The sequence below is a fragment of the Lytechinus pictus genome, chromosome 4, assembly GCF_037042905.1.
Source record: "Lytechinus pictus isolate F3 Inbred chromosome 4, Lp3.0, whole genome shotgun sequence".
Classification (NCBI taxonomy): domain Eukaryota; kingdom Metazoa; phylum Echinodermata; class Echinoidea; order Temnopleuroida; family Toxopneustidae; genus Lytechinus; species Lytechinus pictus.
The window spans coordinates 18,480,797-18,508,243 of NC_087248.1; the positions used below are offsets into that span (position 1 = coordinate 18,480,797).

Sequence of the window (27,447 nt, forward strand, 5' to 3'; positions counted from 1 at the left end):
TAAAGTTTGTAATTCTGGGCTTGCCGAACATTGTAGTGTTGTAGCCTACATTCAACACTCGGCATGAAGGAGTGCATTTTGTGGTGGGATTCACTAACTTTTGAGCACAACTGTATAACCTATACGATATACTGTATCTCTGGAGGTTAAGCATTTTCAACTTTCTTGTCTGTGTTTATCAACAGGGCAGCACAAGGAGGACACCTGGATGTCGTCAAGTTCTTGTTGCGCTGCGGAGCGGATGGACGACCCAACCAGGAGAGTAAGATAACCGCCCTCTACGCCGCTTGCCAATATGGCTACCTGGAAGTGGCCGAAACTTTGCTTAAGGTTTGTGTTAACTTTATAATGATTGAGTTAATTTGTTTCTTTGTTGTTGTTTTTTAGTAGAGACACGCTGCCGATGTTGGAGACTCTCATTTGGGGAGATTGTATCTAATATCGAAGTTTCCAATTTCAGAGATATGCACTCTCGAGTTTGAGAGCCGATTTTCCAAATGTGGTAAACAGTAAATAAATAATAATAATACCAAGAAGTTGTTAAAATAAGAATAAATATGTGCCAAATTACTTTGATTATACTTATAGAAAATTGTAATTGTACACTAATAATATACAAGCCACTACTATATGCCATTAAGACAGGTCTTTTTTTTCAGTAGCATGCCTGGATGCATGTGGGTCTCTTTGTGATGATTGATGATTTTTATTGTTTTCGAAAGTTACTTGGTTTCCATCTGTTTTTACATAATTTCACAGTATTTGGCTCAATTAAACAATGTCAGAATTATCTGCATGTATGGTGATAATCACTAATTTAAAAAAAATTTGGCTAACTGTAACAACATAATTTTGGCTTTAAAGTAACCAAATATTTAAGTTGCATTATTGTACGTAAACTCCTCCTTGGTGACAGCAATAACAGGAAATTGTAAATTTAGATGTTTCATCAACAGTAGCTTATTTTTGGTTCCATCTGCGTCACAATTATAAAGCATTTTCCTGACAATGAAAGTTCCCACTCACCCTCTTTGTCTTTTATGTTAAGAATAAATTTCAATGTCATTGCTTATACACTGATATCCTGTACATGTATGTGGATGCATCTTGCCTTAAGTACTTGAACAGATGTACATCAAATACAAGTTTTACATGTTCTGTTAAATACTAAGACCCACATTTTTAATGGTGTTTCTACTTTTTAATCCATGGTTTATCCAGATATTATGCATAAATTACTCTAGATTCAGTGCACATGCATCATCCCCCCCCCCCCGAGAATGGCCCTAAAACAGATATACAAGATATACAAGATATGTATACAAGATATACAAGATATTTATTTTGTCTTCGCAAACATGATTACAAAGAAATTTGTTTTCCACTGGTGTAATATACATTAGACATGCATGAACAAAATCAAACAAAGAAACAAATAAGTTACACAGGTATGAAGCAAATACAACAAAACATTTGCAAAAGTTTGAGTCATCCAGAATACTTATCAAAATTATTAGCATTCAAATATTGTTATAATTATTATTGACATTATTATTATTGTTGCCATCATCATCACTACTATTGCTTTTATATGACTATTATCATTATCATGAAACTTTCCGGGATATCAGTACATAAGTTCATCATTTCGCTGGGAACAGAAGTTTATTTAACGTTGAGCTTGTGAATTGAATTTGTGAATAGAGTCGGGTATGAATGAATTTCTAAAACGGGAAAGGCGGGTTGGAGTGGGACGAAGTCTTATGCTAGAACGATTGAATGAGTAGTAATGATTAAGTGGATGAGAAGTGTCTTTCATAATCAAGCGGACTTTTCCTAAGATCTGATCTGTACAGTGGGATTCGATAGAGGCTAAATCTACTCCTATTATTCTTTGAGATAACAAATTTTACTATTATTTATTACCCTGCTTATTACCCTATAGAGATTTTTAATGATATTTGAAAGAAGTTAATCTAATTTTTTGCACGATGAAAGGCAGCCATTTGTGAAGACGCATGAATATTCAGGAGAATAAATGCCAACCAGAGAATGGAATTTGGACAAACATCTCCTGTAAAAAAAGGCATTTATACAGTGAAGTGATGAATACTCATTGAAAAAACAAGAATGAGAATGCTGAATGTACAAAATTGGTTTAGAAAATGGGATGTTAGAGAAAGTGGGGTCAGGGCATGTCAGAAAAAATGGGGTAAGGCTATTGAAAACTCCCCAGAAATTAAGAAATAAGCAACGCGTAATCTGACATTCCCGTTGCAGTATGATACATCTATTCTGATCTTTTAAGATCTCTTCAAAAACAAAGAACATTATTATCGAATGAAACTTCAGTTCGAACGGAAGGAAGTAGGGAAAGTTAGCTCTTTCCTGTTGCTTCCTCGAAAGTTAGATGTTTGGATTTCAGCAATTTGTTTCGGGATTTTGACTGTTTGCCAACTCCAGTTGTTTATTTTTGAAGGTTTACATGTATACAGATACATGATTACCACATGTACACCATGAGCTTTCACTTTCATTCATTGATCTGTATTGTAAACCCAACAGGATGTTAAAATGCTTTCGTATCGTAGTTTTAATCAATTGTACATGTATATCATTGTTTTGAGAAGACAGCAATTCCAAGAACTTACAAACGGTATTCCCTAAATTGTTTTGTGGGTTAGGTCAGACAACATTACAAAGCACAAACTTCCACAATTATTATAATATCAATACATGTACATAGTATGCTTAGAAAAAAGAGAAAAATATGTTTTTCTTTAACTGCTTTATATTTGGGCAGACTTCCTATTTTAGGTGCACATATATGTTATATTTTATATACATGTAAGTCTGAAAGAAGATACATATAGGTCCTGGGGGCCGTTTCATAAAGCTGTTCGTAAAGTTACGCACAACTTTACGCACGACAGGAACATGTTCTTAGGTCATAACTCAATTACATAGGGATATCACATAGCACAAGAAAGGATCACCAGTCATGCGTAAAGTCATTTGTATCATACGTAAAGCTTTATGAAACACCCACCTGATAGGTCACCAAACAAGTCATCAATTATCTTTTAGCAGCTTTGCTGCATGCAAGAGTTCACCCCCTCCCCCCCCCCCTTTATTCCCTCTTGATCTTATCTTAGAAGTAGGCATAATATTAACTTTGCCCCTCTGCAGCCACCAAGATGACCAAGTTCTGTGATATTCATTGGCTCTGTGCAGCTGAACTGCATGGACTGTTGAAAAATTATTGGGGGTTGAATTCAATTTTCTTAGCTGACCAATGTTTCCTTATATTTTTTGAAAAATAAGTTTGTTGATAAACTTCCTATAACACTCAAAGGTAACCTGTTCCGCTCTGCTATCATTTCGGGGGGAATAGCACTCATGTGTGGATAGGTAAGAATCTAAATTGGGGTTGGTATTCTCTACTGCTATTAAATGAAAAGATGATCATGAAACTTCATCAGTGTTGGTTGAAAATAAGGAAATTTTGAACTTTTGTTCATCGATCACTACGTCACTAATAAGGTCAAATCGGGTCACTTCGCTGAGGAAGGCTGCGGTTGGTAGCGAAAAATTTTGAGGTAATTCTTCAAGTTTTCTTTTTGTGTTGAGAACAAAAGATCAAAAATTTTGCTGATGCTACTTAAAGTTTCCCAAGTACTGTGTCCTATTCACACACATGATGTATACACATCCTCCACTCCCTGAGGAGCAAGAGTTTCATTGTTTACATTGTGAATGTGGTTATATTCAATCAATTATATATTTTTTTCAGAGGTTTCCAGGTATGGCTAGTGAGCAGACACAGGACATGGAGCTCCCGCTGCATGCTGCTGCCAAAGAAGGCTACCCCGCCTTGGTCAAACTCCTTCTGGAGTTCGACTATAAGACGGCTGTCGAAGAATCGGTAAGGAGTACACTTTAATCTGTTATTTGACTAAGAACTTCAGGATATCTTGTTCTAAAGCAGATAAGCCGATTGCATGATTTAGTACCTGTTTTATAAAACTTATGATAAGAATTTGCAGTAACAGTTAAAAGCTACTGAAATCATTCAATCTGATTGGCTGATAGAAAGTTGTTATAGAAGTTGTCCATTTGTTCTTGTAACAGGTCCTTACGAAAGAGGACCAGGGTCTTTGCAAGGGCTGTCTTTCCTGTCACTCATTCATATGATGTACCGTAGGAGGAACATTTCTAAAATTTATTTTTTTAAAACTGTTAACATTATTCATCTCGTTTTTAAATCGAGTTTTATTTAATGGCATATATAGGTGCTACGTCATTTTAAGCAACACTTTTCGTTCAATTTAACAGATGAATAAGATAGGTTCGCAGGTATTCATTTGAAAGGAGTCTCATATGGCACATTATAGTAAAGTGGTAAAATGAATGATGGTCCTGGCAAAGATCAGCCCCAGATGTACATGTACTATAGGAATCATTACCAAAAATACCAGCTAGCATTCTTTGACTCAATGTACACTCAACAAGCACACAACAGCAGGATTAATGATCCATATCCATTGTTCTAGGTGTAAATCGGGTGTAAGAATGACAATTGGTACTATAAGCAGATTTTGAGATCTTTATTTTGTTTGGAAATTTATATCAGGTTTTCACTTACATTGTAAAAAGTTGATGGCAAATATAAAATAAAGGTTATAAATGAAAAACAAGAATATGAAATTCAGTGAGCCATAAATTGCCCCCTGGTTATATGTTGGGATATTTGCAAAGTAATCCTTGACATGAAGTGAACAAAGAATATCCAAACCATGAAATATTGATATCGCAATTAGAGTTTCTTGTTATTAATTTTCTGTTAAACATTTTTAAAATGATTACTTTGAATATCAAGCATACTGCCATATTTAGATTGATTTGTGGTTGTTTTGGTCTGTTTGTTTCACCAGAGCATCTGCGAGTCCGACCTTGGAACCTCCGGCATCACCTTCAAGTCCTACAAGGGCAACCTGCCCTTCTATATCAACCAGAGAAACATCAACGGGCAGACCGCTCTCTACCTAGCCTGCATGGCAGGACACCCGGAAGTGGTCCGCATTCTCCTGGAGTACCAACCTTCGGGGACAGCGAGACATTCCTACGCAACGCTCAAGAAGAAGTCCTATGTGGATGTTGATTGCTACACGGTGCTTGGGCAGACGCCGTTGCACAGTGCTGTCATGAAGGGCGATACTGAGATCGTTGCTCTTCTGCTCAGGCATGGTGCTGATGTCAACCTTCCCATCAAGTCCATACAGTGCCTCTTTGATTCAGGGAAGGAGAAGGATTCAGGAAAGGTGACAGAGAAGATGTTCTTTGCAGAAGAGGATTCCTCGCTGCTCTATGAAGCATGCAGTGCCAACGATTACAACATTGACATCATCAATATGCTTCTGAGGCAAGGTGCGCGTGATGTTGATGATAAGGCCTTGATGGCTGCTACATTGGCAGTTCACAATGATGTCAAGACTAGTATTCTGGCACACACTGGTGTGCATCCAGATCCAGACTTTGTGATTGGAGACAAACCACTCAGCAAGTTCAAAAACTACTTTTTGGAATGCTCGCGGAGTAGTAGCGTGGATTTGGATGAATCGACGATCAAGTTTGGGAAGGGATCGCGGGAAACTGCATCAATGCAGAGGTCCCGTTTTGGAAGGCAGGACTCAAATCCAGGTGAAAGACGCAAGGGTGGAATCTTAGATCGCAGGAAAACAGTTGCTAGTATCAAGCGATCTGTGAGCACGCTTGGAACATTTGATACTGCCGTCACCATTGACTGGCATGATCACAACTTAACAGACATTAATGTAGATTGGTTGGTGGAGGCTGGTTTTCGGCATAACCCAGCTCTGAGACATTACCCCGTTCCTGAATCAGGGATTCATGACGTAGTCGCGACCATCACACGCATTGACATTTCTGATAACAGCCTTAGTCGGATTCCTCTGGTTGTATTCCAGCTGCCATCCTTGCAGCATCTAAATGCCAGTAGGAACAAAATTAGTAGGCTCCCTGATGGAGCCGCAGTGGGAGAACAATGCTCAAGGAAGAGCAGCTTTTCAGAAGGATCTGATGTATTCGCTCTGGATCAGTGGAACGCTCCATTGCTCAAGCATATTCACCTAGAGCACAATAGAATAAGTACCTTGCCACCGGACATCTTCTCATTACCTTGTCTGGAAAACCTTTACCTTCAAAACAATCGGCTTACGCACATGCCTTTTGAGATGTGGATGTCACCTAAGCTGAAAATGCTCAATCTTAGTCGGAACAGGATAGAAGAATTACCAAGTTATCAGATGGACTCTGTTGGTGGTGTCAATATGAGCTGCCACTTGGAGACTCCAGGAATTGTTGATGAGAATCACATAGGATGCAACCAGAAGACAAGTCAGATGTCTCTCCCCATGGCGCTCATGGCTGATTCAAAGAAAGAATCGTCAGCAGTCAAAGGTGGGAAATCCCGTAGCAGCCCTACGCTTGACGAGGCAGGCTTGGAGAGTCAATCGACCCCTTCTAGGGGGATGAAACGTCAGATTTCCTCAGGGGCAATGTCGGCTCCAGACTCTGAGGGAGTGGAGTCGGGGTCGCACACTCCCCCACGGCGGTATTCCTTTGTCAACATGAAGCGTCATCGCTTGTGTAGCATGGGGTCGTATGATGCCACGCACGAAGAAGAAGAAAATGGGAACATCGATGAATTGAGCTCCTTAGAAATTCTTGATCTTTCACATAACAAACTTTCCCAGATACCCTCAGGTTTACCTTGCCTGACTCCAAAGCTTACCAAACTCATCCTATCTCACAATGAAATCCTTGAACTCTGCTCTATCAGCAAGCTGCCAGCTGGTCTGATGGATCTAGAATTAGCCCATAATAGAGTCAAGCACATCTCGGTGATTGCACCAAGGACCTCTCTTCGAGGTAAGAACACTTCATCACGGCTCATACGGGCAGCCTCTACCGTGGAGAATCCTACAAATTCCACGGACTCGTGCTACAGTCCGAAGACCTCCTGCTACTTGGTCACCTCGCCGTTGTCGTCATCGTCGTCATCAAGACGGAGGAGCCGTGAGTCCGTCATGGTGCCGCCGACTCTTTCAGTATCCACCAACAGCCTGGTCCAGGTCTGCAAGCATAGGAGGCATCGGACGTTGGCCAACCTGAGGACTCTGGACTTGTCCAACAACTGCTTGGAGAAGTTGGAGATCATCTCCAGAATGCTTGTGGATGCACCCCATGACATTGGGGAAGACGAGGATGAGCCCATGGTGGTCACCATACACGGGCAGCAGGATGAAGATCCAAATGTATGTATATGTCCCTCTAGATGTGAATATCATTTTGGAGGATTTGTTTGAAGACTCTAAAGATTTTTTAGTAAGCTTTACAGGGAATAATATCTTTGGTATCCCCTCACAATATGCTCCACATTTTAAGACTGCTACACCAAATGTTTTTGTTTAGCATATTTTTCTATAGGACTGGTCAGAAATTAGTTGAGAATTTTCCTCTTATGACCAAAAATACTAATCAAATTTTGAAAGCAAAATTATTCCCTGCCAACTTTTGATAATTCATTGCAGGTGATTATGGTGGTATTGACGATGATGATAGTGATGATGATGATGATGATGATGATGATGATGATGATGATGATGATGATGATGTTGGCACTAATTGCAAATAATTACGATTACTGAATTCACTAAACTTTTTAGTAAATTCTAGTAAGATATCACTGTTGTTTTACTGTATATCGATTGTTACTTTTGTAGATCAAAGGAAGTTTTTTTCCTCTCTTTTCTTTCTTTTTAGATTCCTGCAGATGCTTGGAAGCTCTACACCAATACTGCATGTACGGACACAGAGGGCACCCTCCTCTTTCCAAGCCTTAACGTCTTGATGCTCTCAAATAACTTGCTGAGTGAGATCCCAGCCGATGTACAGTACTTGACCAAGCTTAGTAGTTTCAAGGTTAGACTGCCCTCTATCAATATTGAGGATCTGGCTCTAGATCCCCACTCATTTAGCTTCAGCTACAACTCTGTCAGCGCTGTCCTCTTTCAATATTAATCATCTGGAATTTGCAAGTGTAAACAATATTTAGATCTATGTCTTAATTCTAACCCCATACCTTTTATGAAATATAGAAATTGAAACAGTTTTCTGAGTATTTAAACCTCATTCAGTTTCACAATATTCTTTTTAAATGACCAGAAGTTTTTGTTCTCTGCAACATGTTGTTGAAAATTTTATTCCATCTAGTTAGAAATTGACTTGATGGGGTGCTGTGAGCCAGTGGAATAGTCTCAAGACTTTGAAACAGAGGGCTGTAATTTCCATCAGCAAGAAATTCATCAACATTGTGTTTCATTCGACCTAGGGGAGGTGAATGGGTACCTGGTAAGATTAATTTCTTATGCACTGAGCACCGCTGGTAAAGTTAGCTCAAGCTAAATCCAGGATAAAAAATAGTTGCGCTTTGTATCCTCTGGCAAAAAAGGCACTCTACAAATTAAGCTTTTATTATTATTTTTATTATTATTATATCGGTCCTTCAACGCTTAGGTGGATGGTAATGTGAACATCACTACCCTACCACCAGAGATGGGAAGACTCAAATGCCTTTATGACTTCAATGCAGACGGTTGCCAACTTGTGGAGCCTCTCTCTTCCATGATCAAGACGTCGCTCGTCAAAGATGTGCTAGGGTACCTACGCTCCATTCTCGATGAGTAAGTTCCACTTTACCTATGGCTGCACGATATGGTGATGATGAAATCAAAATACTGAGACATTTAAACTTTGGTGAATTGAGAATGCTGGATCCATGGTACATGTATATCACCTGGCACGATATTGAAATAAATGTGCCATGAAGTGACATTACAAAAGTCTCTTGTTTTTTTTTAATACACTCTCCATCCGTATTACATACATGTAGTGCCTTACATTGCACTGAAGGTGGAGGACACTGCCTTGGGCATACACCGGGGATTCCCCTTAACTTCATACGAATAGTTTAGTGGGTTCTTAACATGCAAAGGTCGTGACTCCTCAGCACGGGTCCTCCATTTAACGCCCTATCCGAGGGACAGAGTGTTTTCTACTGTATTATAGCCTGCATCTATGGAACAGGGGAGGGACACATTTATACACAATGCAGGCTTCAGGTTACACGAGCTTAACTAGAACTGGCAGGCCAAAGATATTCATTCGAGCCAACCCATTCTCAATTTTTTAATTTGATATTGCTGATTGACAAAAATGAATGAATATGATTAACAATCTAACACTGATTCTAGGAAGGGTACCTACTGAACTTCCTTTTTCCAAATTGGAAATATATATCACTACTTTAGAACTATTTTTTTACTGGCGGAAGAATGAGGGTCATTTTACTCACTCAAGTGATGAATTTGATCCTGTCGGTGTAGTCTTCATAAATGCTGATTCATTTTTAAAATGAGCCGGTCGAGGTACCCTTTTCTGGTCAGATGTGGAATGTCAGACATATATCCTGTCCACTGGTAGAAAACATTCAACCCTCAAATTTCCTCCTTATTTTTTATGAATTTTTTTAAGTGCCACTTTAACACACGAGTCTATGGGAAATGAATTAGGCCTGTGAAACCTTCAGTAATCCGTATGGTACTGGATATTTCACAAATTCTGTAGATCAATTGTGATTTGTAACCTACATGTAGTCGTTGGCGTTGTAATCATTCTTAACCTTTACACACGTAAAATTAGAGCCTGGGCCTATTACACAACATTGCTGTATATCATCGTATCATGAAGTTATACATGTACATGTATGATATATTATTGTGAATGATTTTTTTTAATGGAATGTTATGCAGTGTAGTGTAAATGTAATATGCTGGCTAACCTGAATGGTTGCTGGTCCTATGTTGCACATGATTGTTAAAAAGACATGATATAACAATTTTTTGTTTCATAGTGCAAAGCCATACACCCGTATGAAACTGATGTTTGTGGGGAAAGCTGGCATCGGAAAGACAACTCTGCTGAATGAACTGCGCAGGGATGGAGTGGGTGCTTATATTGCACAGTCACTCGGGGTAAGTCAGATATTCATATTTAAGCCCGGCGCACACTATGCGATTTGTTGCAATCGGAATTTCGAAGAAATAGTAATTACATTTGATATGAACATTCCAACCAGTTAAACCTTAGCGGTCAGAGTTCAGAATAGTAGTACAGTGGGACTACTGAAATCGAAATTCAGTCTAGTTTGAGCTTCCTTGTAGGAATAAGAGCAAATTCAAATCCAAATCGTAATGACATCATCATCAGCTGCGATTTGAACCTGATTTTGGACTTTGCACCATCGGCAAAGGCAAATTGCCGCATAGGCAAAATTGTGATTTTATTATCCCAAACTTCAAATGAAATAATTTTACTTTTTGGAACTTTAACATGTGATGCAAAATGCGATTTATTAAAAAAGTGTGTCGCATCAGATCTATTTGGGGTCTTCAAACCAATCATATATCTTGCAATTCATTGCAAATAGATTGTCCATCTTCTTCTTGCAACACAGAATGTAAACCGTTTTGCTTCAGCTATAATTGAACGTTTTTAATCACTTTCATGTATTTCAACCAATTCTCTTTCATTTTTTGATGTCCTTAGACCTTTGGGGAGAGACAAGGTAACAGCCACATTGGTGGTAAAACCCTGAAGGGGACACACCTGTCTACGGTCGGAGTGGACGTCTGCGAGTGGACCTACAACAAGAAGAAAGGCAAACACGGCAAGGTCACGTTCAGCACCTGGGATTTCGGAGGACAGGTGAGATGATCAATAAGGGAGATGGAAAGAGGGCGGTAGATAAGGGATATTTTATTGGTGACATTTCAAAAATATTTCACAAATCATTATGAATAGAAAAAGTGTATTATCTACAAATGACATACTAAAGGCACCTTTTCAGAAATCTGTTCCCCATCGAAGCAGGTAATACATCTTATCATAGGCTTTCCCGCATTCCCTGTTTTTCATCTATGGGGAAAGAAATGGGGTTAATGTGCCTTTGCTCATGCAGGGCCGACCCTGTGCCTGTATAGTGGTGCTTTTTGACAGACAACCCATCTATGTATTGGTTAATGTGCCTTTGCTCATGCAGGGCCGACCCTGTGCACAGGGCCGACCCTGTGGAATTCTATTCCACAGGGTTTGAAAACCCAGACATCTGCAACCACCTTCAAGGGCACTCTGAAGACGTACGTACCTGTATAGTGGTGCTTTTTGACAGACAACCCATCTATGTATTGAACGCTATGCTTGCATAGTTCAAATTTGCTATGTACTTTTTTTTTCTCGCTTTCTGTAATTTGCTCTGAAGCGCCTTGCGCATCTGATGGAAAGTGTGCTCTACAAATTTTATGTATTATTATGATGATTATCATTATTAAAGGTAAGAAATGGAAAGACAGGCTATTTGCAAGTTCCCTGCTGGACAGGCATGGCTCAAACTTTTCACAAGGTGCCCATTACAATTCACATAGCACAATTTAAAAATTTGCAAACACATTGAACAATGCAAATTGGCTTAATTGTGACATTATGATGCATGATTTTTTTTTTTTTTTTTATAATTTGGGAATTAATTTTCTTTTTCCTGATCCAATTTATCTATCTCCTTATTTTTTTTCAGCAAGAGTTCTACGCAACACACCAGTATTTCCTGACGAAGCGATCCCTCTACCTCGTGGTCTTCAAGATCACTGATGGGTCAAAGGTCATCAATGAACTCCAGCAGTGGCTGGTTAACATACAGGTTGGTTCATGCACATCAATCTATCTTCATCCAATTTAATCCATTGAGTATATGCATCCCGTCCACTCAAAACCACAATAAGTCACCAGGGCTATTCTGTCAATAGGCAAAATAATATTTTGGTCTTGGAAAATTAGCTTACATGTATCCGAAAGAGAATTCTTTTTGAATACTGCGAAAATTTGAAGTTGAATATAAGAAGAGAAACAAGAGTTTATTTGACACCATTTTTTCCTGACTGCACTGTGTGCAAATCTCAAGGTTGTCAGATTTGTCCACATTCATAGATATCATATTTTAAATTTGATAATCGAGGATTTATTTTTTACAAGCCAGCTTATGAACTACTATTAGTTGCCTGGCAAGGTTCTCCGGTAGTAATAAAAATTGTCAAATTCAGAATTATCAGTTTAAAATGTTACCTTTTTTTACACCAGGCGAGGGCTCCCAACTCTCCTGTCATCATCGTAGGCACTCACTACGACGTCATCCTCCGAGACAAGAAGTATTCCAAGGAGTACTGGCCCGAGCTGAAGCGGACCATCTTCGATCGGTTCATCAACATTGCCCATCCCCAGGATGCGGGGCTCCCCCACGTGATAGCGTGCGTAGAGGTGAGCTGCGCTGCCAGCTCCAAGTCGTACAATGTCAACATGCTTCGGGATTTGCTGTACGACACGGCCTATAGTCTAACTGGTGAGTGTTGTAATTCATCGGATGTCATGAACTGTTATTATCGTTTAGAATCTATTTGTCCCACTTTGAGGTACAAGACATTTTGCTTCCCTAGTGGCAAGATTTTCTGTTTGTGGGTTTCATGTGAAAACTTTTAAAAACCTGGTTTTTCAGGCCGGTTTTCAATTCAATTTAATTCTCAACCCCTCGTGATATGTTTCAATTTCCTTTTTTCTCCTTACTACACCTTGAACATCTTCTTATGATGGATACTGTACATTACAAATTTCCATATTATTGTTATTGTAACGAGTGAAACCGGAGCCTGTATTCAATTCAATACTTAGATGTAAGCAAATGTTATACTTAGTATTTTAATCAGCTAAGAGATAAATGTATACTAAATTCTCATCATTATCAAATATTATATACCTGTTTTGAATCAAAATTCATAAGCATTGTGAAGCTGTAATGTTGTTGTCAAATAATGCACAATTGATTCTTTGCACCAAAAGTGCTCCTTTATGATTCAAATGTCAGATGTAACAACTACTTTTACTACTGTCTGTGAAAGTATCTTAGAACTATCTGGTTTTAATTGGAATATTTTTTATTTCTTTATTATGATGTACATATTGTACATTCCAAAAACTAAGATCACTTCATTATTATCATGATTATACCTTAATTGTTTTTGTAATTTCTTGACTCTCTTGTAACATTACTTTTTTGTTGATTTTAAGTACATTTTTATGCTCTTTTGTAAAACATTTGTCAATTCAGCTTAACAAGCTGCGGTCATATGTTTTAATAAATCTTGAATCTTGAATCTTGAATAACACTTTAACAAATGTAAGAAAACTTATTCCATATTCTTGTTTTCCCACAGAGGGTCGAGAGAGGGAGCCCTTGTTGATGCAGAGGGTGCCGACATCCTATCTTGCCCTTGAGAAGGCTGTGATGCAGATCTCAGCTGACATGAGGGCTGCTAAGAGAGAACCCGTCCTGCACAGTACTGAATATAAGTACGTCAATGAATAGTTTCCTACTGCAACTGGACCTTTGGGGAATTACATCTAGTTTCAGAATTTTTATTTTCAACTGTAAGAACTATAACAATATAATTAAAGTAACAAGGAAAATTATCTTTAATTTAGGAAGTAGTCAAAAGAGGAGCCCTAAAAGAAGATATTGCCCTTACACATACATGTAGCAACTGATAATAATTATGATAATAGTACAGTTCTTAATAAGTGCCTAAAACCCCAAAGTCTCTTCTATGTTTGGGCCAACGAACGTAGAGGGCAGCAACACGGCAGTGTTGCTATCAGGAAGGTCCACTCGATACGCACGTGCAATTAAAGTGCGCGCACGATTTGGTAGGCATGCCAAAGAAATCATGAACCAACGCAATACATTCAGAGATTAATAGGAAAATAGAGGTAAACTAACAGATTATGACAAGACTAAATTCCAATAATAGAAATATGAAAACAATTGACAAAAAGTGTACAACATTTTTAAGTTAAAAATATTACTATATTATTGTCTTATGTTTTTTAATTCTTCAGTAAACAGTATTGAATTCTGCCATCAAATAAACCAATCTGCTAATTTCACCCCGATTTAGTCAAGCTCATTTTGTGACCGCTATTAAGCTCCGCCCCTCACTCAGTGCACTTTTTTAGTAGATTGTAGAGTTAATTTTTTTTATTACCTCATTTTCAACATTTTTACTTGAAAGATTTTTAAAGCAAATATCACATTTAAAAATATTTGATATTCATTCCTGTATTTTTCCTAAAATATTACGTCGTGGTACAACAATTTTATGACATTCACATATCTATATGATAACAAATATACTTGAGGTTGAACATTCTTCATCTAAATTTCGCTGCACCACATAAATGCGCCTACACAATCCAGCGGCAGTGCCATCGCTTGAAGCTTGAGTAGCTGTAACATATACCTTCGTCTCTTGATAGTTCACAAGTCAAGGCCCGTCAAACCAGGCTCGAGACTGGACCAGATAATTTTGGTCTGCTAATTAGGTCTCACTTTAGACTAGGACTTACCTGGGCTTGAGCTTGGCTGGTGGCCGTATTCGATCTCTGCCTGATGGGTTGCAAAAAAGTTTGGTCGGATTTGGGGATATCACATAATTATTTTATATTTTCAGACTCCGATCTACACTGTAAGGGAAAATTAGGATTCTAACCTTGAACATTTATCGTTGCAACTGGCAGTTAGTGCCACATCAATGACAGATCAAGTCCATATCGTTCAAGTCCATATCTGGCTAAGTCGACTAGCATTGCCTTTGTGCAGTACGCGCACCGATGTGTCCCGGGAAGTTTCAGCGCGGCTTTGCCAGAAGCTCAAGGTATTGGTTCCAGTGTTGGCTGGTGTAGTTTTGGTAGGGGCAGCGAAATTAAGCAGAAAAACGGTAATCCAATGTCATCAGACTATGTATTTTATTGATGTGCAAACTACAAGAATCATGATTACGTTTTGTCTTACGTTTTTCAAAAAATAAATGAACATTTATAAAGTAATATTCAACATTATTTTGTGGAGTTTTCAGTATCCATAAAAAATAGTAAAATTGAACAAACGAAAAAAAATCAACTCTACAATCTACCAAACAAGTGCGCGGAGTGAGGGGCGGAGCTTAAGTGGTCACAAAATCTGAGCAGAGTGGACCTTCCTAAAAGCAACACTGATGTGTGTTGCTGCCCTCTACGTTCGTTGGTTTAGACTAAAAAGGAAATTACATCATTAAGTTGTCAACAGGTTTAATGAAATAAAGCTTATTTCTCATTGTGAGATTGGATATTGGGAAGGTACAGGTACTATCATAGTGATTGGGAAAAGTTGATTGAAGGGTGCAAAGAACTTGTGCTTGTTGTTAGGGATCAAAAGTGCCACGACCATACTTTTATTTTTTTTTATGGGGGGTCTGGAATGCCCTGTAAAGTACGTCCTTACTATAACATGCTAAATGTTTTATTTCATTTTTCTCATCCAGGTCTGAGGTGATGAGGATGATGGTCGAACAGTCTCAGATCTCATTCCACGATAAGGAAGAACTCCTCCAAGCAACAAGATTCCTTCATAACAACGGTACCCTTTCGTTTCTCACTTAGCATCGCTAATCATTCAGTTCATTTTCATCTTAATTTTATTGGAATTCAGTTATAATTACCCAACAGGATTGATCCCTTGAATGCTCAGCAGTAGAATGGCAGGTAGAGAAGAAGTCGACAAAAAAGTGCGTCTCGGAATAGATTATTTTTAGATAGATGAGTCTGTATACATGCCTATTATTAATATTGTTGTTGATATTATTATCAAGCTCGGATCAAGGCGGGTTAAACACAGTAGTTTTGAGAGGCCAACTATTGTGCAAGAGCAATATGGTCCCTAAGAGAGAGTATTGTGTTCAACCTGGCTCAGTCCGCCACTGATTATAATAGTAATTCAAATTTATTATTGTTATTATCATTATCATCACCATTATCATCATCAATATTAATATTATCATTATTATTATTATTACTGTTGTTATTATTGGTATTATTTTTTTATTATTAATATTATTAGTAGTAGTACATGTAGTAGTAGTGGTAGTAGTAGTAGTAGTATTCTATTATGAGAATTCGATGCTGAACAGTTCACTCTTCCATTTATGATGATAAACTATTGAATTGTTCTCTTACATTTTACAAAATTGAATTACCAGGTATTCTTCTTCACTACGAGGACTCAATGCTGAATGACTATTTCTTCCTGGACCCGCAGTGGTTGTGTGACACGCTGGCCAAGGTTGTGACGATTCCAGAGATTAACCCAGATGTTAAGAAAGGTACAGTATGATAGAAGAATGAGAAGGATGAAGGGTTTAGTAGGAATAATGGAGGGATCGATTTTATTTTTAGGGGCAAACGGGCCTCTAGAACTCCTTTTGGAACATTCAATTATTTGTAGCTCCATTTCTTCAGGTTTTGATTCTAAACTGACAACTTTGTTATTTTTTCTTTCATTGCTACATTTTTTTCAAAAAGTTTCTGTATCGGAAAATGATTAGAAAGATTAATAGAGAATGTCTTTCCAAGTTGAAATTCTATAAATTTGCATGTTTCGCTGTAATTATGCTGCATTATTATATCGTGCTTAAGTGGACGCTTTGTATTAGCAAGTGTAATTATTGATATTATTCTATGTGCATCTTCTTTCTGTGAAGGCTGAACTTAAAGGTGATTTCTGAGGATGAGAAAAAAAAGTAAATGAAGCCTTGAAAGATATGATCAAGTTTACCTCCACATAAGAAACTTCCCTAATAGCTTGATTGTAAGGCTCACATCTTTTCCTCCCTTCTTTTTTGATCTATCGTGCAGGTGTGATGCTCGTCAAAGATCTGCATCGGAAGTTTGAGGATTCCAGCGTGAAGGAATTCATAATCAGCCTCCTCAACAAGTTTGAGGTGGCTGTGACCTATGACCCCAAGCACCTCTTGATCCCGTCTCGTTTACCCCAGGAGGGCGTGGATACCACCATTATACCGGTCTTTAGGAGCAGGAGTGACTCCACTAGGGTAAGGGTTGATCATACATGTACATGTACTTTGTAGATATGCAGTGAAACCTGTATATAAGGACTACCCAAAGGGAGAAACAGGATATTGGTCATTATACGCAAGTTGTCTGAGTGTAATAGAGTTTTTAGGGATGCATGTGTATAATTTTGATGGATTCACAATATGTTACGCCATCTATAGGCTGCAGCGAACAGGACAATTGTCTAACTTCGCGGTCGACATTGCGCACAGGCACAGGCAGCGCACACTGCTAATGTACTGTAATGTGGCTGTGGTGCGTTAAAAATGAAAACCATGTGGCACAAATTCACAAAAAATGGTCTAAATTTTGCAAAGAAATATCAGTATGCGGGCAAATTTCTCTCCCACCTCCTGGACCCTAGTAAACAGCATATCCGGTCGAGCCGCGTCGGCCAGCGCTGAATAATCGCATGCATGCATACTTGCACTTTATTTTTTAGTACTAGTGTGTGCAACAGATGTCGACTTTTTCCCATGAGGCATTGCGAATTTCGGCCTGTCGCTGCAACCGATAGATGGCACACTCTATTGTGAATCCACCGAATTGTGTATGATGATTTACATCTGGAACTAACCTCTAGCATCACCAGTCAGAAGACGTGACCGGGGCTCCAACATTTATGTCAGTTTGTAACTTCACCTATGTAACTTGCATTACACACGTATGCCACAATGCCCACCAGGGCTCCAAAATATAAAGTGATCCATTGCTATTTGCCAGTGACCAATCAAGATCATCGTTGCATGCACAGTTTGTTCAAAACATTGACCTGGAAGCAATCAGAGCTGTCCTTTATAGATGTTGTAAAAAGAAAGTTGTTCAAGAAAACTTAATCCTGTGGTCTTTATAGGTGGTCCTTCTGTACAGGTTCTGAAAATAGGCTTGACTTTATTTTCTTTAGTTTTGGGATAGGAGTAACTTAATTTTGCAAAAAGACTTTTAATAATGCAATAAGATTTCATCAGGAGAGCCAGCTAACCTTGCTGTTCCGTCAGAAGACATACTCTACCTCGGCCTGAGAGTGAGATAATGGTTTGTCCAAATTGCTATACAAGGCAAGATGTGACATTAAAAAATACTACATAAAGTTTTCAAAATATTCTTTCACTTGAATGGTATTTATGTGTAATTCCCCATGAAACTTGATACCTTGATAAGAACTATTGCTTTAGCCCAAACTACACCAGGGGTGTTCTGTCTTGTCTTTGATGCTTTTCACAATAAGTCAAACTTGCAAAAGGATTTTGCCACAATGTTGCATACTTCTTGCTATGTACTCCCCCCTCACCTGGATCATGAAGTCCCAAGTGACTGTTGACCTTACACTTGTTCTTTGAAACTCTACATCTCTGCAGGTTTACAGGAAGACAGGAGCAAGAAGTCCATCACCGATCCAGTCCTCTCCTCCAGAAAGATGGAACAGAAAAGCAGTACGTGGTCACAGTCCGTCACCCTCCAGGATGTATTGCCGTGATGGATCACCGACAGATGTCACATCCGCTGGAGAGACATCCCCTGAGACCCTCGAACCTCCTGAGAGGAGCCAAGCCTCGATGTCCATCCCAGTCCCGATCCGAAGAAACCTCCAGGGCAAGGCGAGAATGGCAAACTGCGCTTCGTCACCTCCTTGCGAGATGTACAGTGAAGCGTCAACGTCCACCTTGGGATTGGACACAAGTGATACCCCTACCTTTGAACTGTTGCGGAAGTCGGCTACCATCTCCAAGAGCCCAAGCTCAGGGGATGTCAATACAGGAACTGTCAAAGGAAAGCTGGACAGGGCAGACATTGCGTTGGTGTCAAATCAGGCAAAGGATGACAAGGTGCCCAGCCCATTTGATGGGTATAAGTTCACTCCTGTGGAGAACCTTAAGACTGCTATCAGAAGACTCTATATCCTCCAGTACATTCCCAGTGGCTTTTGGTCACACCTGATCAGCAGACTTTTATCCGACCAGATGATCCCTGGTCTTATCAACTCTATGTATCTGCTCTCGGACGATGTCCGCAGGTTCTTTGAAGATACCCCTATATCAGAATTCACCAATGAGTTCCAGTGGGTGTGTTGGCAGTCTGGGATTGAATTGAAATTCATGTCAGTGACTGTGTTCCATGTGAAAGCTGTTGTCAGGGAGAAGCTATTGAGTTCTGTTTTTGAGCGGGAGAGGAGACCAGAGTCCGTCCACGTTCTGAGCCTGACAGATGACCCTGACAACTTCCCAAGGAATGTGTCCCTTTCCCGGAGTGGCCAGTTGGAGATCCTTATCCCTAACCAAAATCTAGAAGTAACACATAAGGTCCAGCAGAGAGACAGCAATGGAAAGAAAACTCTTGATTCAGTGAAAGTGCTTACGTCATTGGAGGCTGTTTGCCGTCTCTTGTCTACCATCATTGATCTTATTGACACCTTGATAGAGAACTTTTATCCCAACCTGTGTGAACCATTGGGGACAACGTTTGAAGGAGAACTCTTCATCACGAGGGTAGTTCCTTGCCACCGGTGTTGGCGGGACTACAACAAGCCAAGTTGGGATGAGGTGGATGTCTCCGAATGGGAATTCATCCATGCTCTCGATGCAGATTTGCACCTGAATGCCGAACACGATTCTCCGCTCCTGTGGTCGTCCATCAGCTCTGCAGATGCCCAGATGATCAGCACCAATACGGGTGAGCGAAGCAAGCTTTGCTGTGGACTCTCCTGTAGCTACCCAAGACTCCATGATGACATCCTGACAGGTGTCAACCTCAGGCACCTCAACCCAAGGCGAAAAGCTGCCCATGCACTCTATCGAAAGGATCGCATAGCGGCAGCGGCCAACATCCGTCTCTCTACCGATGGCGACATGACTCTACAGACGGAGATAGATGCTGACCGAGAACATCCCCTGCCGCTGGAGACCTGCAGTGAGCTTGGTATTGAACCCGATGTCAGCAACGACATGATCGCCTTGGACACTGTCCTTAACAGCACCATGTTGAGCTCCATCCATAAAAGTGGTGATGTGCCTCACGATATCTGCGTGTATGGGTTCCTTTTTGAAGAGCTTGTCCTGCAATCTATGAGGAATGAGTTTGTGGAGTGTCCCAATCACGGAAACATAGCCATCTCCGTCATTGCACCAGATGTTGTGAGTACACTGTACATGCAAGACTTGATGAATTCAGATAAAATTTTGCAAAACCTGTGACTATATGTTAACATCCATTATTGGGATCTTTCACCTGTTTTTCTTTATTCTATACATGGTTCAAATGACATGCTGATTATCCATTTGTAAAACATTTAGAAGTAAATTGATTTGCTAAAAAGGCCAAGATTCTGTCAATGCAACTGTTATTCCATTAATCGTGAGGAGAGAAGTTTCATTCTTCCCCTAAAATACAACTTTTGAATAGATCTGTGGATTTGACTTTTGACACTAAGAACAATGTATCCCTCCATTTTTCCTTTTATTTTCTTACTATTCATTTATTTGTTATGACTGTGTATGTAGATGTATGCAGATCTTGGACCATCCCTCCTGACCGAAAAGTCGGCCTTGGACATCCAACGTCTGTTGGGCAGTGGGACGTTCGGCCTGGTCTTCCAGGGGGTGATGGCCCGTGCCTCAGAGCACCGACGTCCCATCGCAGTCAAGATGCTCCAGCCCTACCCGCCAGGCCAAGGCGCCGGGAACACCGACAGGCGGCGCTACGACAACGACAACACCAAGTGGCACCGGGATCCGTTAAGGTTCTCCTGTGAGGCTTACAGAACAGCTCGCAAGGAACTCTCCATCATCAATAACCTTGACCATCCACACATAGTTCCTTTCCTTGGGTTCTGTAGGCATCCGATGTGTCTGATCCTGGAGCTGGCGCCTCAAGGTGCACTTGACACCAAGATGGAGAACTTCAAGCGTGTTGGAGCCAGGCTGACGCCTCACACCTTGCAAGAATTAGTTGTACAGGTATGTGTAGTTGAAGAATAGATTACTTTAAGGTGCAGCTATGATTAAAACGTGGGCATTTATGTTTCAAGTTCATATTTGATGTATTACACTCATGTTTTCTTTCTCTGTCTCTCCCTCTCTCTCACTGTCCCCTACTCCTTTCCCACTCCTCTCCCGCTCCTATCTTTCTCTCTTTCCACATTGATTTAAGAATCACTAGTAAACAACTTGATCAATTGTAGACAGGAGTGAACAGATTTTATTAGAGGTAGAAATTTAAAATCATTAATTTTCAAAAGTCTCAGAGCAAACAAGGATCAAGAAAAAGCTGTATATCCTGTAGAGAAATCTTTCTTGGGAAAAGAAAGTCATGACAAAACTTATGTCATAACTGTAAAATAGAGCTATTTCTGAGCTTTCCTAAAAAAATAGTTGTGAAAAACAAGCTTTTAGTATGCCTGTATTAAATTCCTTTTGCTTTGCAGGTTTCCTCAGCCGTCGCTTATCTCCACAGCAAAGACATCATCTACCGTGACCTCAAGGCGGAGAATGTCCTTGTGTGGAAGTTCCCGGACCCATATAGTCCTAACCCTGCAGATCCTATCAAGATCAAACTGGCTGACTATGGCATCAGCGTGACCGCACTGCCTTCAGGAACAAAGGGGTATGGTGGGACACCGGGATACATGGCCCCAGAGATTGTCCAATATGATGGCAAGGAAACCTACAATGAGAAGGTGAGTTGCCTTGAAATTGTGTTTCTGGGTCTCCTGGGTCTTCGGGAAAACTCCCTGAAAAGTTGAAGGGTTTAAGCAAAATTATGAATTTTCAGTGTCTCCCAGATTCTTATGTTGGCTACCACCATGGCAGTGTGTGTTCACAATCTTCAGGAAGACTGCCCAAAAATTTGAAAGAGTTTCATAATGTTAAAAACTACAAATTCTAAGTCTCTCCCTGATTCTTACATGTGCATGTACATAGGTAACCATCATTGGATTGTGTTTCATTGGCAGGCATCTTCCTAATTTTCGGTGTAATTCATTTTGATAGGGTACATTTGTATATTAAATCTAGTTTGCAACTTTGCTTCTTAACCAGACTGGTTGATCCAACTTTTTCACCAGGTGTAGAAAATTAATTACAGGAATATGCATCCTTGAAAAGTGATTTCGTACACTTTACTAGTTTCAGTATCATTTGTTTCTTATTGTTTGCTTCTAAAAGTAAGAAATCAAAAATAAATCTATCCTTCCCCACCTTTCAGGTTGATTGTTTCTCCTTTGGAATGTTCATGTATGAGCTGATGTCTCTCCAGCGACCCTTCGAGTGTCTGGTCGGGAAGGATGTAGGTCGATTGTCAGAGGTTATCAAGCAACTCATCAAGGATGGCCAGAGGCCTGTGCTCTCAAGAAAGGTAGGATCTCATCATTAAAGCCTCTCTTAACCCTAATTCTCCCGGGGGGGGGGGGGCCATAATGGCCCCCCCCTCGACAATTTTCGCGATATATCTGCTGCGCGAAATTTTTTGACCTTGCCGCTCACTGACTTTTTGCTTTCAAGTCTTGCGCAAATTTTGAGACCAAATTTGTGACGCCCGGGTACGCGGTTACGACATTACGCAACATTATGTAAGTGCATGTCGGACCCAAAATTGCTCATAAACGTGATTTCATGTACAAATCCAATGCAAATTGTGTATTTAGCCAAAATTCATAAATGTATCATTATTTCTACTTTTACTGATTAAACTTAATCAATTTTGCATTGTTTATGATCAGAATTAAGTCTGGAACGATTTTCATTGAAAAAACAATAAAAAACAAAAAGTAAAAAAACAAGGAAATACATAAGAAATTCATAAAACAATAAAATACATAAGAAATTTATTTCCAAACCGAAGTTTTTTTTAATTGTGATTGTTAAGAATGCTACAAAGAATATTTTTAACAAAAAGTAGCATTCTAGGAGCTTTATTTAGTGAATTAGAGCAAAAAGTATGATTTATGCATAAATTAGCATAATTAATTCATATAAAATAAAATTTCATTATTTTGGAAAATTTTACCATACAGCCTTGTAGATTACATCGCACACTACCAGCGTGCAAATTTTTACGTTGCTCGCGCGATTGGCGGCCGAGATCTTAAGGGGGGGCCATAATGGCCCCCCCCCCCCCGGGAATGACAAGAATCAAAATACCCCAGGAGATTTAGGGTTAAAGATAAATGCCAGTTTTGATATTGATCACAAAATGAATTTAAACAGAATCAAATAAAATTACCACAAATTGTTTATTTGTATGAGTAGAAAATATGTGCCAAATGATTCTGGAAGGATATGTGTAATCTCAGAGAAATGAGCAAAATAAGCCTGGCATTCCAGCCGGATGTCCAGTCTTTTTTTATAAGCAATAATAATACACTGTCTGACATGTGCTCATTTGTGTTGGCAGTTTTCAGTGATAGATTTCCAGCTAATTAAAATATCATGATTTTATAAAGTTTGGTTTATGTTAATGTACCAGACCTAGATCTGTGATGATATTGTGACAATAAGTGTTTGTTGCAACAAATTTATTTTATTTTTCAATATTGTTAAATCCCCAAAAGTGTTTGACACTGTTTCAGCTCATTCCTGCATCATATGAATGTGCATGTTCTAAAATTGTTTTGTTGTGGATGACATGACATACAATTGTGCGCTATATAAATCTTAAATCATTATACCAGTTCCAATCATATTTCTTAGAAAGAGGGTGTAGTGGTAGTTTATGTAACTGAATTTCTAGAAAATGTTCGGTTGATAGGATGCACATTGATATATCCTCTTTATTCTCTTTTCCAGGAGAAGTCCAACCCAACCTACATGCTGGACCTGCTGACCTGGTGCTGGGCCCAGGACTCCAGGGACCGCCCATCAATGGAACAGATCAAGGACATCTCAAAGACAGCAGAGTTTGCCAACCTCCTGGAGGTGCTCTCTCTGGAGGAGAAGCCAGTCGTCTCTTGCGCCGTTGCCACCACAGCAGGATGTGGGTCGGAAGGAGGTGAGTCGGGTTCTGTCTTTGGCACATTCTCTCCTGCAGGACGATTGAACAGTTTGTCACATCAAAGGTCGGAGCCCTGTGACATAAAGCGTAGTAATTGATCTTGGGGCTAATTTCAACAATTGATCATACAAACTAGCAACAGTACTGCAATCAGTTGTACAAATCAGCTCCATGATTAATCTATAAGTTTTGTGTTTTCAGGGCCCACGTAGGTGTTTCATAAAGCTGTTCGTAAGTTGAAAGCGACTTTAAGAACGACAGGTGATCCTTTCTTGTGGTAAATGGTATACACCAAAATGTTCATTCGCTATGGTTTAGCACACAAAAAAGGTTCACTAGTCGCTCTTAACTTATGAACAGCTTTATGAAACGGCCCCCAAGATCAATTTCATAGGGATATATCACTGAGCATGAGAAAAGGTAACCAGTCATGCATTAAGTCCTTCATATGTTATGAAATGCCCACCAGGTCTGTTATATTGTGACACTTAGATTTACTTCACTATGGCACCTCACGCTGGTGCACAGTGTATCTTTATTACGGGATGGCTAAGGAGCTTCTGAAAGGGATTGCACTTCAGGTTGGGGGCCTAATTACCAGTTACCTATGAAGTGTACTCAGTCATATCTGCTGTAAGGAAAAGGTTCCTTGGGACAGTTTGCCTGTCAAGACCATAAGTTTGATTTCCCTCAAGTTGTATTTCCCATCGAAACATGTTATTACAGGAGCCTCTTCACAAATACTGTTTTTCTTGAATTTATTAAGTGGTCCTATCCTATCTATTTCTTGTATACCTTGGGTGGTCTTTACATGTACGGTGGTGCTCAATAGTTAGTGAACCCCTTCAGAAATTTAACATATTCAAAGTGTTCAAGTTCTGCCATGTTTTAGACATTTAATTGTGAAGTCAGGTGATAAAATATCACATTCAATAAAGTTTGTTTCTCTGGGCTCGCCAAACATTGTGATGTCGCAATCTATATCAAACACTCAGCATGAAGGAGTTCACAAACTTACTGTATTAAATTCTTGTATAATCTTTAAAATTTTGTTCCTCAAACTCTTTAGACGGTCCGGACACCTCGTCCAGTCTGCCGGTCATCTGGATGACCCAGACCATGGAAGAGGATCAGTCGTCATCGGTGGTCATCCTCAACATTGACCGCACCCCTAGCGACGACACCACCTGCTTCAACCTGACCGTCTCCGGAGGCACTGTCCGCTGCGTGTGTTCTGTGGCTGATACGATGTGGCTTGGTCTGAATTCAGGCTCTATCGTTGTATATGAGTAAGTGACAACAGGTTGATTTGCTCATTAGATGCTTTCACACATACCTGCTAATGAAAATTACCTGGTATATTTGCTGGTGTGAAAGACTACTTAATAAATAAATAAATAATACAAAATAAATATCTGCAAAGTAGTCATTACTGTTTAATGAGCATTGATTTAACACGTCATGTCTGTTCTAGGATGAATCCACCAGAGTTTTGACGAAGGGTCTGTACGGAAGGCTCCATGACATTTTGCTCTGCTCTAAATTCCACACACTAAATCGAATGACCAACTTCAATCAGGGTTTAACACTCTACCCTACCCCAAACCTAACATAAAACCCTATTGCAACCCAAAACCTAATCCTACATCTTAGACAAAATTAAGCCCGGAGCAATTGTCGCAGGAGCAAATGTCATGTCGCCTTCCGGAGACCCTCCGAGTGTCTGTAAAAGGCCATGGATTTGTAGGTTTTAGAATCCTCTATTTACGATATTAGAATAATTTTGATAATAGATAAGGTGTCTTTGAATAAGCTGTTGATTAGATGTGTCCTCCATGAAAACTTGCACCTCACGGAGCTCTCCTCCGTGAGTGATGTGTTGTAGGAGAAATGTTCATGATAGCATTGTATCCTTGGTATCTGATTTGGTATGGTCTAAACCAGTTGAACAGAGGCAAAAACATCTTGATGATGTCCCTGCCACATACACAAGAAGAAATCTGAGCTTTCATATTATACTTTGAATAAAATAACCACAACCTAACCTAATTTTTTTCCCATTATGGCAAGCAGACATTCTTCCCTTTTTGGGGGGGCGGGGACTTACAGTCTATACTATCATGAACAAACCAGAAATATCTTCATCATTGTACTTTTTCATTCACCCTTGTTTTAACCAGGAACGGAAGGTTCTCGTACCCCAACGAAATCGCACGCCTCTCTCTTCCACAGTACAAGAGCAAGCCGCGCTCCCCGTGCTGCATGGTACACATACCCCCTCTCCAGCTGGTTGCCATAGCAGCAGATCACGAGGTCGCCTTCAGGCAAGAAGACGGGAACGGGGCGCCCTCAGCGGACCCGGACGGCTTCCACTATGTCGATGTGCAGAGAGAGATCATATCCATGGCCATCGTCCTGAAGAAGAATGGAAGTAAAAGGTAATGATTGAAAGTTTTAATGTTTAGATGGTTATTCGGTACTCCAATGATTGTTTGATCCCAGAGGCACGAGTGTTAATCCTGGGTGGAGGTGGGGGGAGGATCACCTCAATTTGGGGGAATGCCCCCCCCCCCCATCGATTTTGAATGTTGATTTTTTTTTTTTCAAAGAATTTTGGATGGATTTTAGATGAATATGATATAAATAACTTGAAACGAACAAGGGAGATCTGCGCCGTAGTACAAAGTTGATCTTGACACATTGTCTAAATGTTTCTGTCCACTTGTTAAGTGTAATTGATGCCACTGCCCATGAAAGTATGTACATGTATGTCTGACCCCCTGTATGCACGCCCTTCCTAAAATCATTTGTTTCCGCTTTGTGTTTCGTATGAAAAATTGCATACCCTCAAACTATTAGGGCTTGAGTATTTAGTAAAGTAAGAATGGAGAAATAGGGGGTCAGACGTACAAAAATTTTATTATAATTGTCTCGCCTGCGTAGTGGAAGCAGGACATAGGCGCTGTTTCTCTGTCATCCAAAATTTTCACCTCAGGCACATCCTGGATATATGCAAGCTAAAGGATTTTTTTTAATTGTGAACTTGACTACTTCTGATTATCAACCTGTTCCAATCTTTGTTTCTTGCTTCCTCAGGTCCTACGAGCTATGGTGCGGCCAGACCGATGGGTACGTGACCATCCTGAATGCCGGCAACCTGACCACTCAGCAGGTCGTCCTCTGCCATCTTGACGAACCCCTCACGTTGGCACCGGTCACTCAGATGGTGACCTATGACCTTGCCATCCAGGAACAGATGGGTCTCCAGCACGTCTGGTCGTACGTCCAGCCAGGTGGGTGTGGCCTCTTGGGGGTGTGGCTTCTGGGGGGTGT

The 27,447-nt window shown here is 39.9% G+C and overlaps 1 protein-coding gene across 1 annotated transcript in view; it reads left to right on the top strand.

Annotated features, from left to right (window-relative positions):
- Positions 1 to 27,447, top strand: part of LOC129258900 (leucine-rich repeat serine/threonine-protein kinase 1-like) — a 47,540-nt gene that overhangs the window by 12,460 nt on the left and 7,633 nt on the right. Inside the window, exons 3-23 of the mRNA XM_064098545.1 lie at positions 186 to 330; positions 3,794 to 3,925; positions 4,935 to 7,337; positions 7,846 to 8,004; positions 8,599 to 8,765; positions 9,995 to 10,115; positions 10,690 to 10,848; positions 11,714 to 11,836; positions 12,274 to 12,532; positions 13,401 to 13,536; positions 15,543 to 15,637; positions 16,257 to 16,379; positions 16,912 to 17,108; positions 18,489 to 20,261; positions 20,628 to 21,083; positions 21,551 to 21,802; positions 22,330 to 22,479; positions 23,910 to 24,111; positions 25,184 to 25,403; positions 26,295 to 26,552; positions 27,211 to 27,407. Of these exons, the coding sequence (XP_063954615.1) occupies positions 186 to 330; positions 3,794 to 3,925; positions 4,935 to 7,337; positions 7,846 to 8,004; positions 8,599 to 8,765; positions 9,995 to 10,115; positions 10,690 to 10,848; positions 11,714 to 11,836; positions 12,274 to 12,532; positions 13,401 to 13,536; positions 15,543 to 15,637; positions 16,257 to 16,379; positions 16,912 to 17,108; positions 18,489 to 20,261; positions 20,628 to 21,083; positions 21,551 to 21,802; positions 22,330 to 22,479; positions 23,910 to 24,111; positions 25,184 to 25,403; positions 26,295 to 26,552; positions 27,211 to 27,407 (7,727 nt within the window). The remainder of the gene's footprint in view (positions 1 to 185; positions 331 to 3,793; positions 3,926 to 4,934; positions 7,338 to 7,845; positions 8,005 to 8,598; positions 8,766 to 9,994; positions 10,116 to 10,689; positions 10,849 to 11,713; positions 11,837 to 12,273; positions 12,533 to 13,400; positions 13,537 to 15,542; positions 15,638 to 16,256; positions 16,380 to 16,911; positions 17,109 to 18,488; positions 20,262 to 20,627; positions 21,084 to 21,550; positions 21,803 to 22,329; positions 22,480 to 23,909; positions 24,112 to 25,183; positions 25,404 to 26,294; positions 26,553 to 27,210; positions 27,408 to 27,447) is intronic.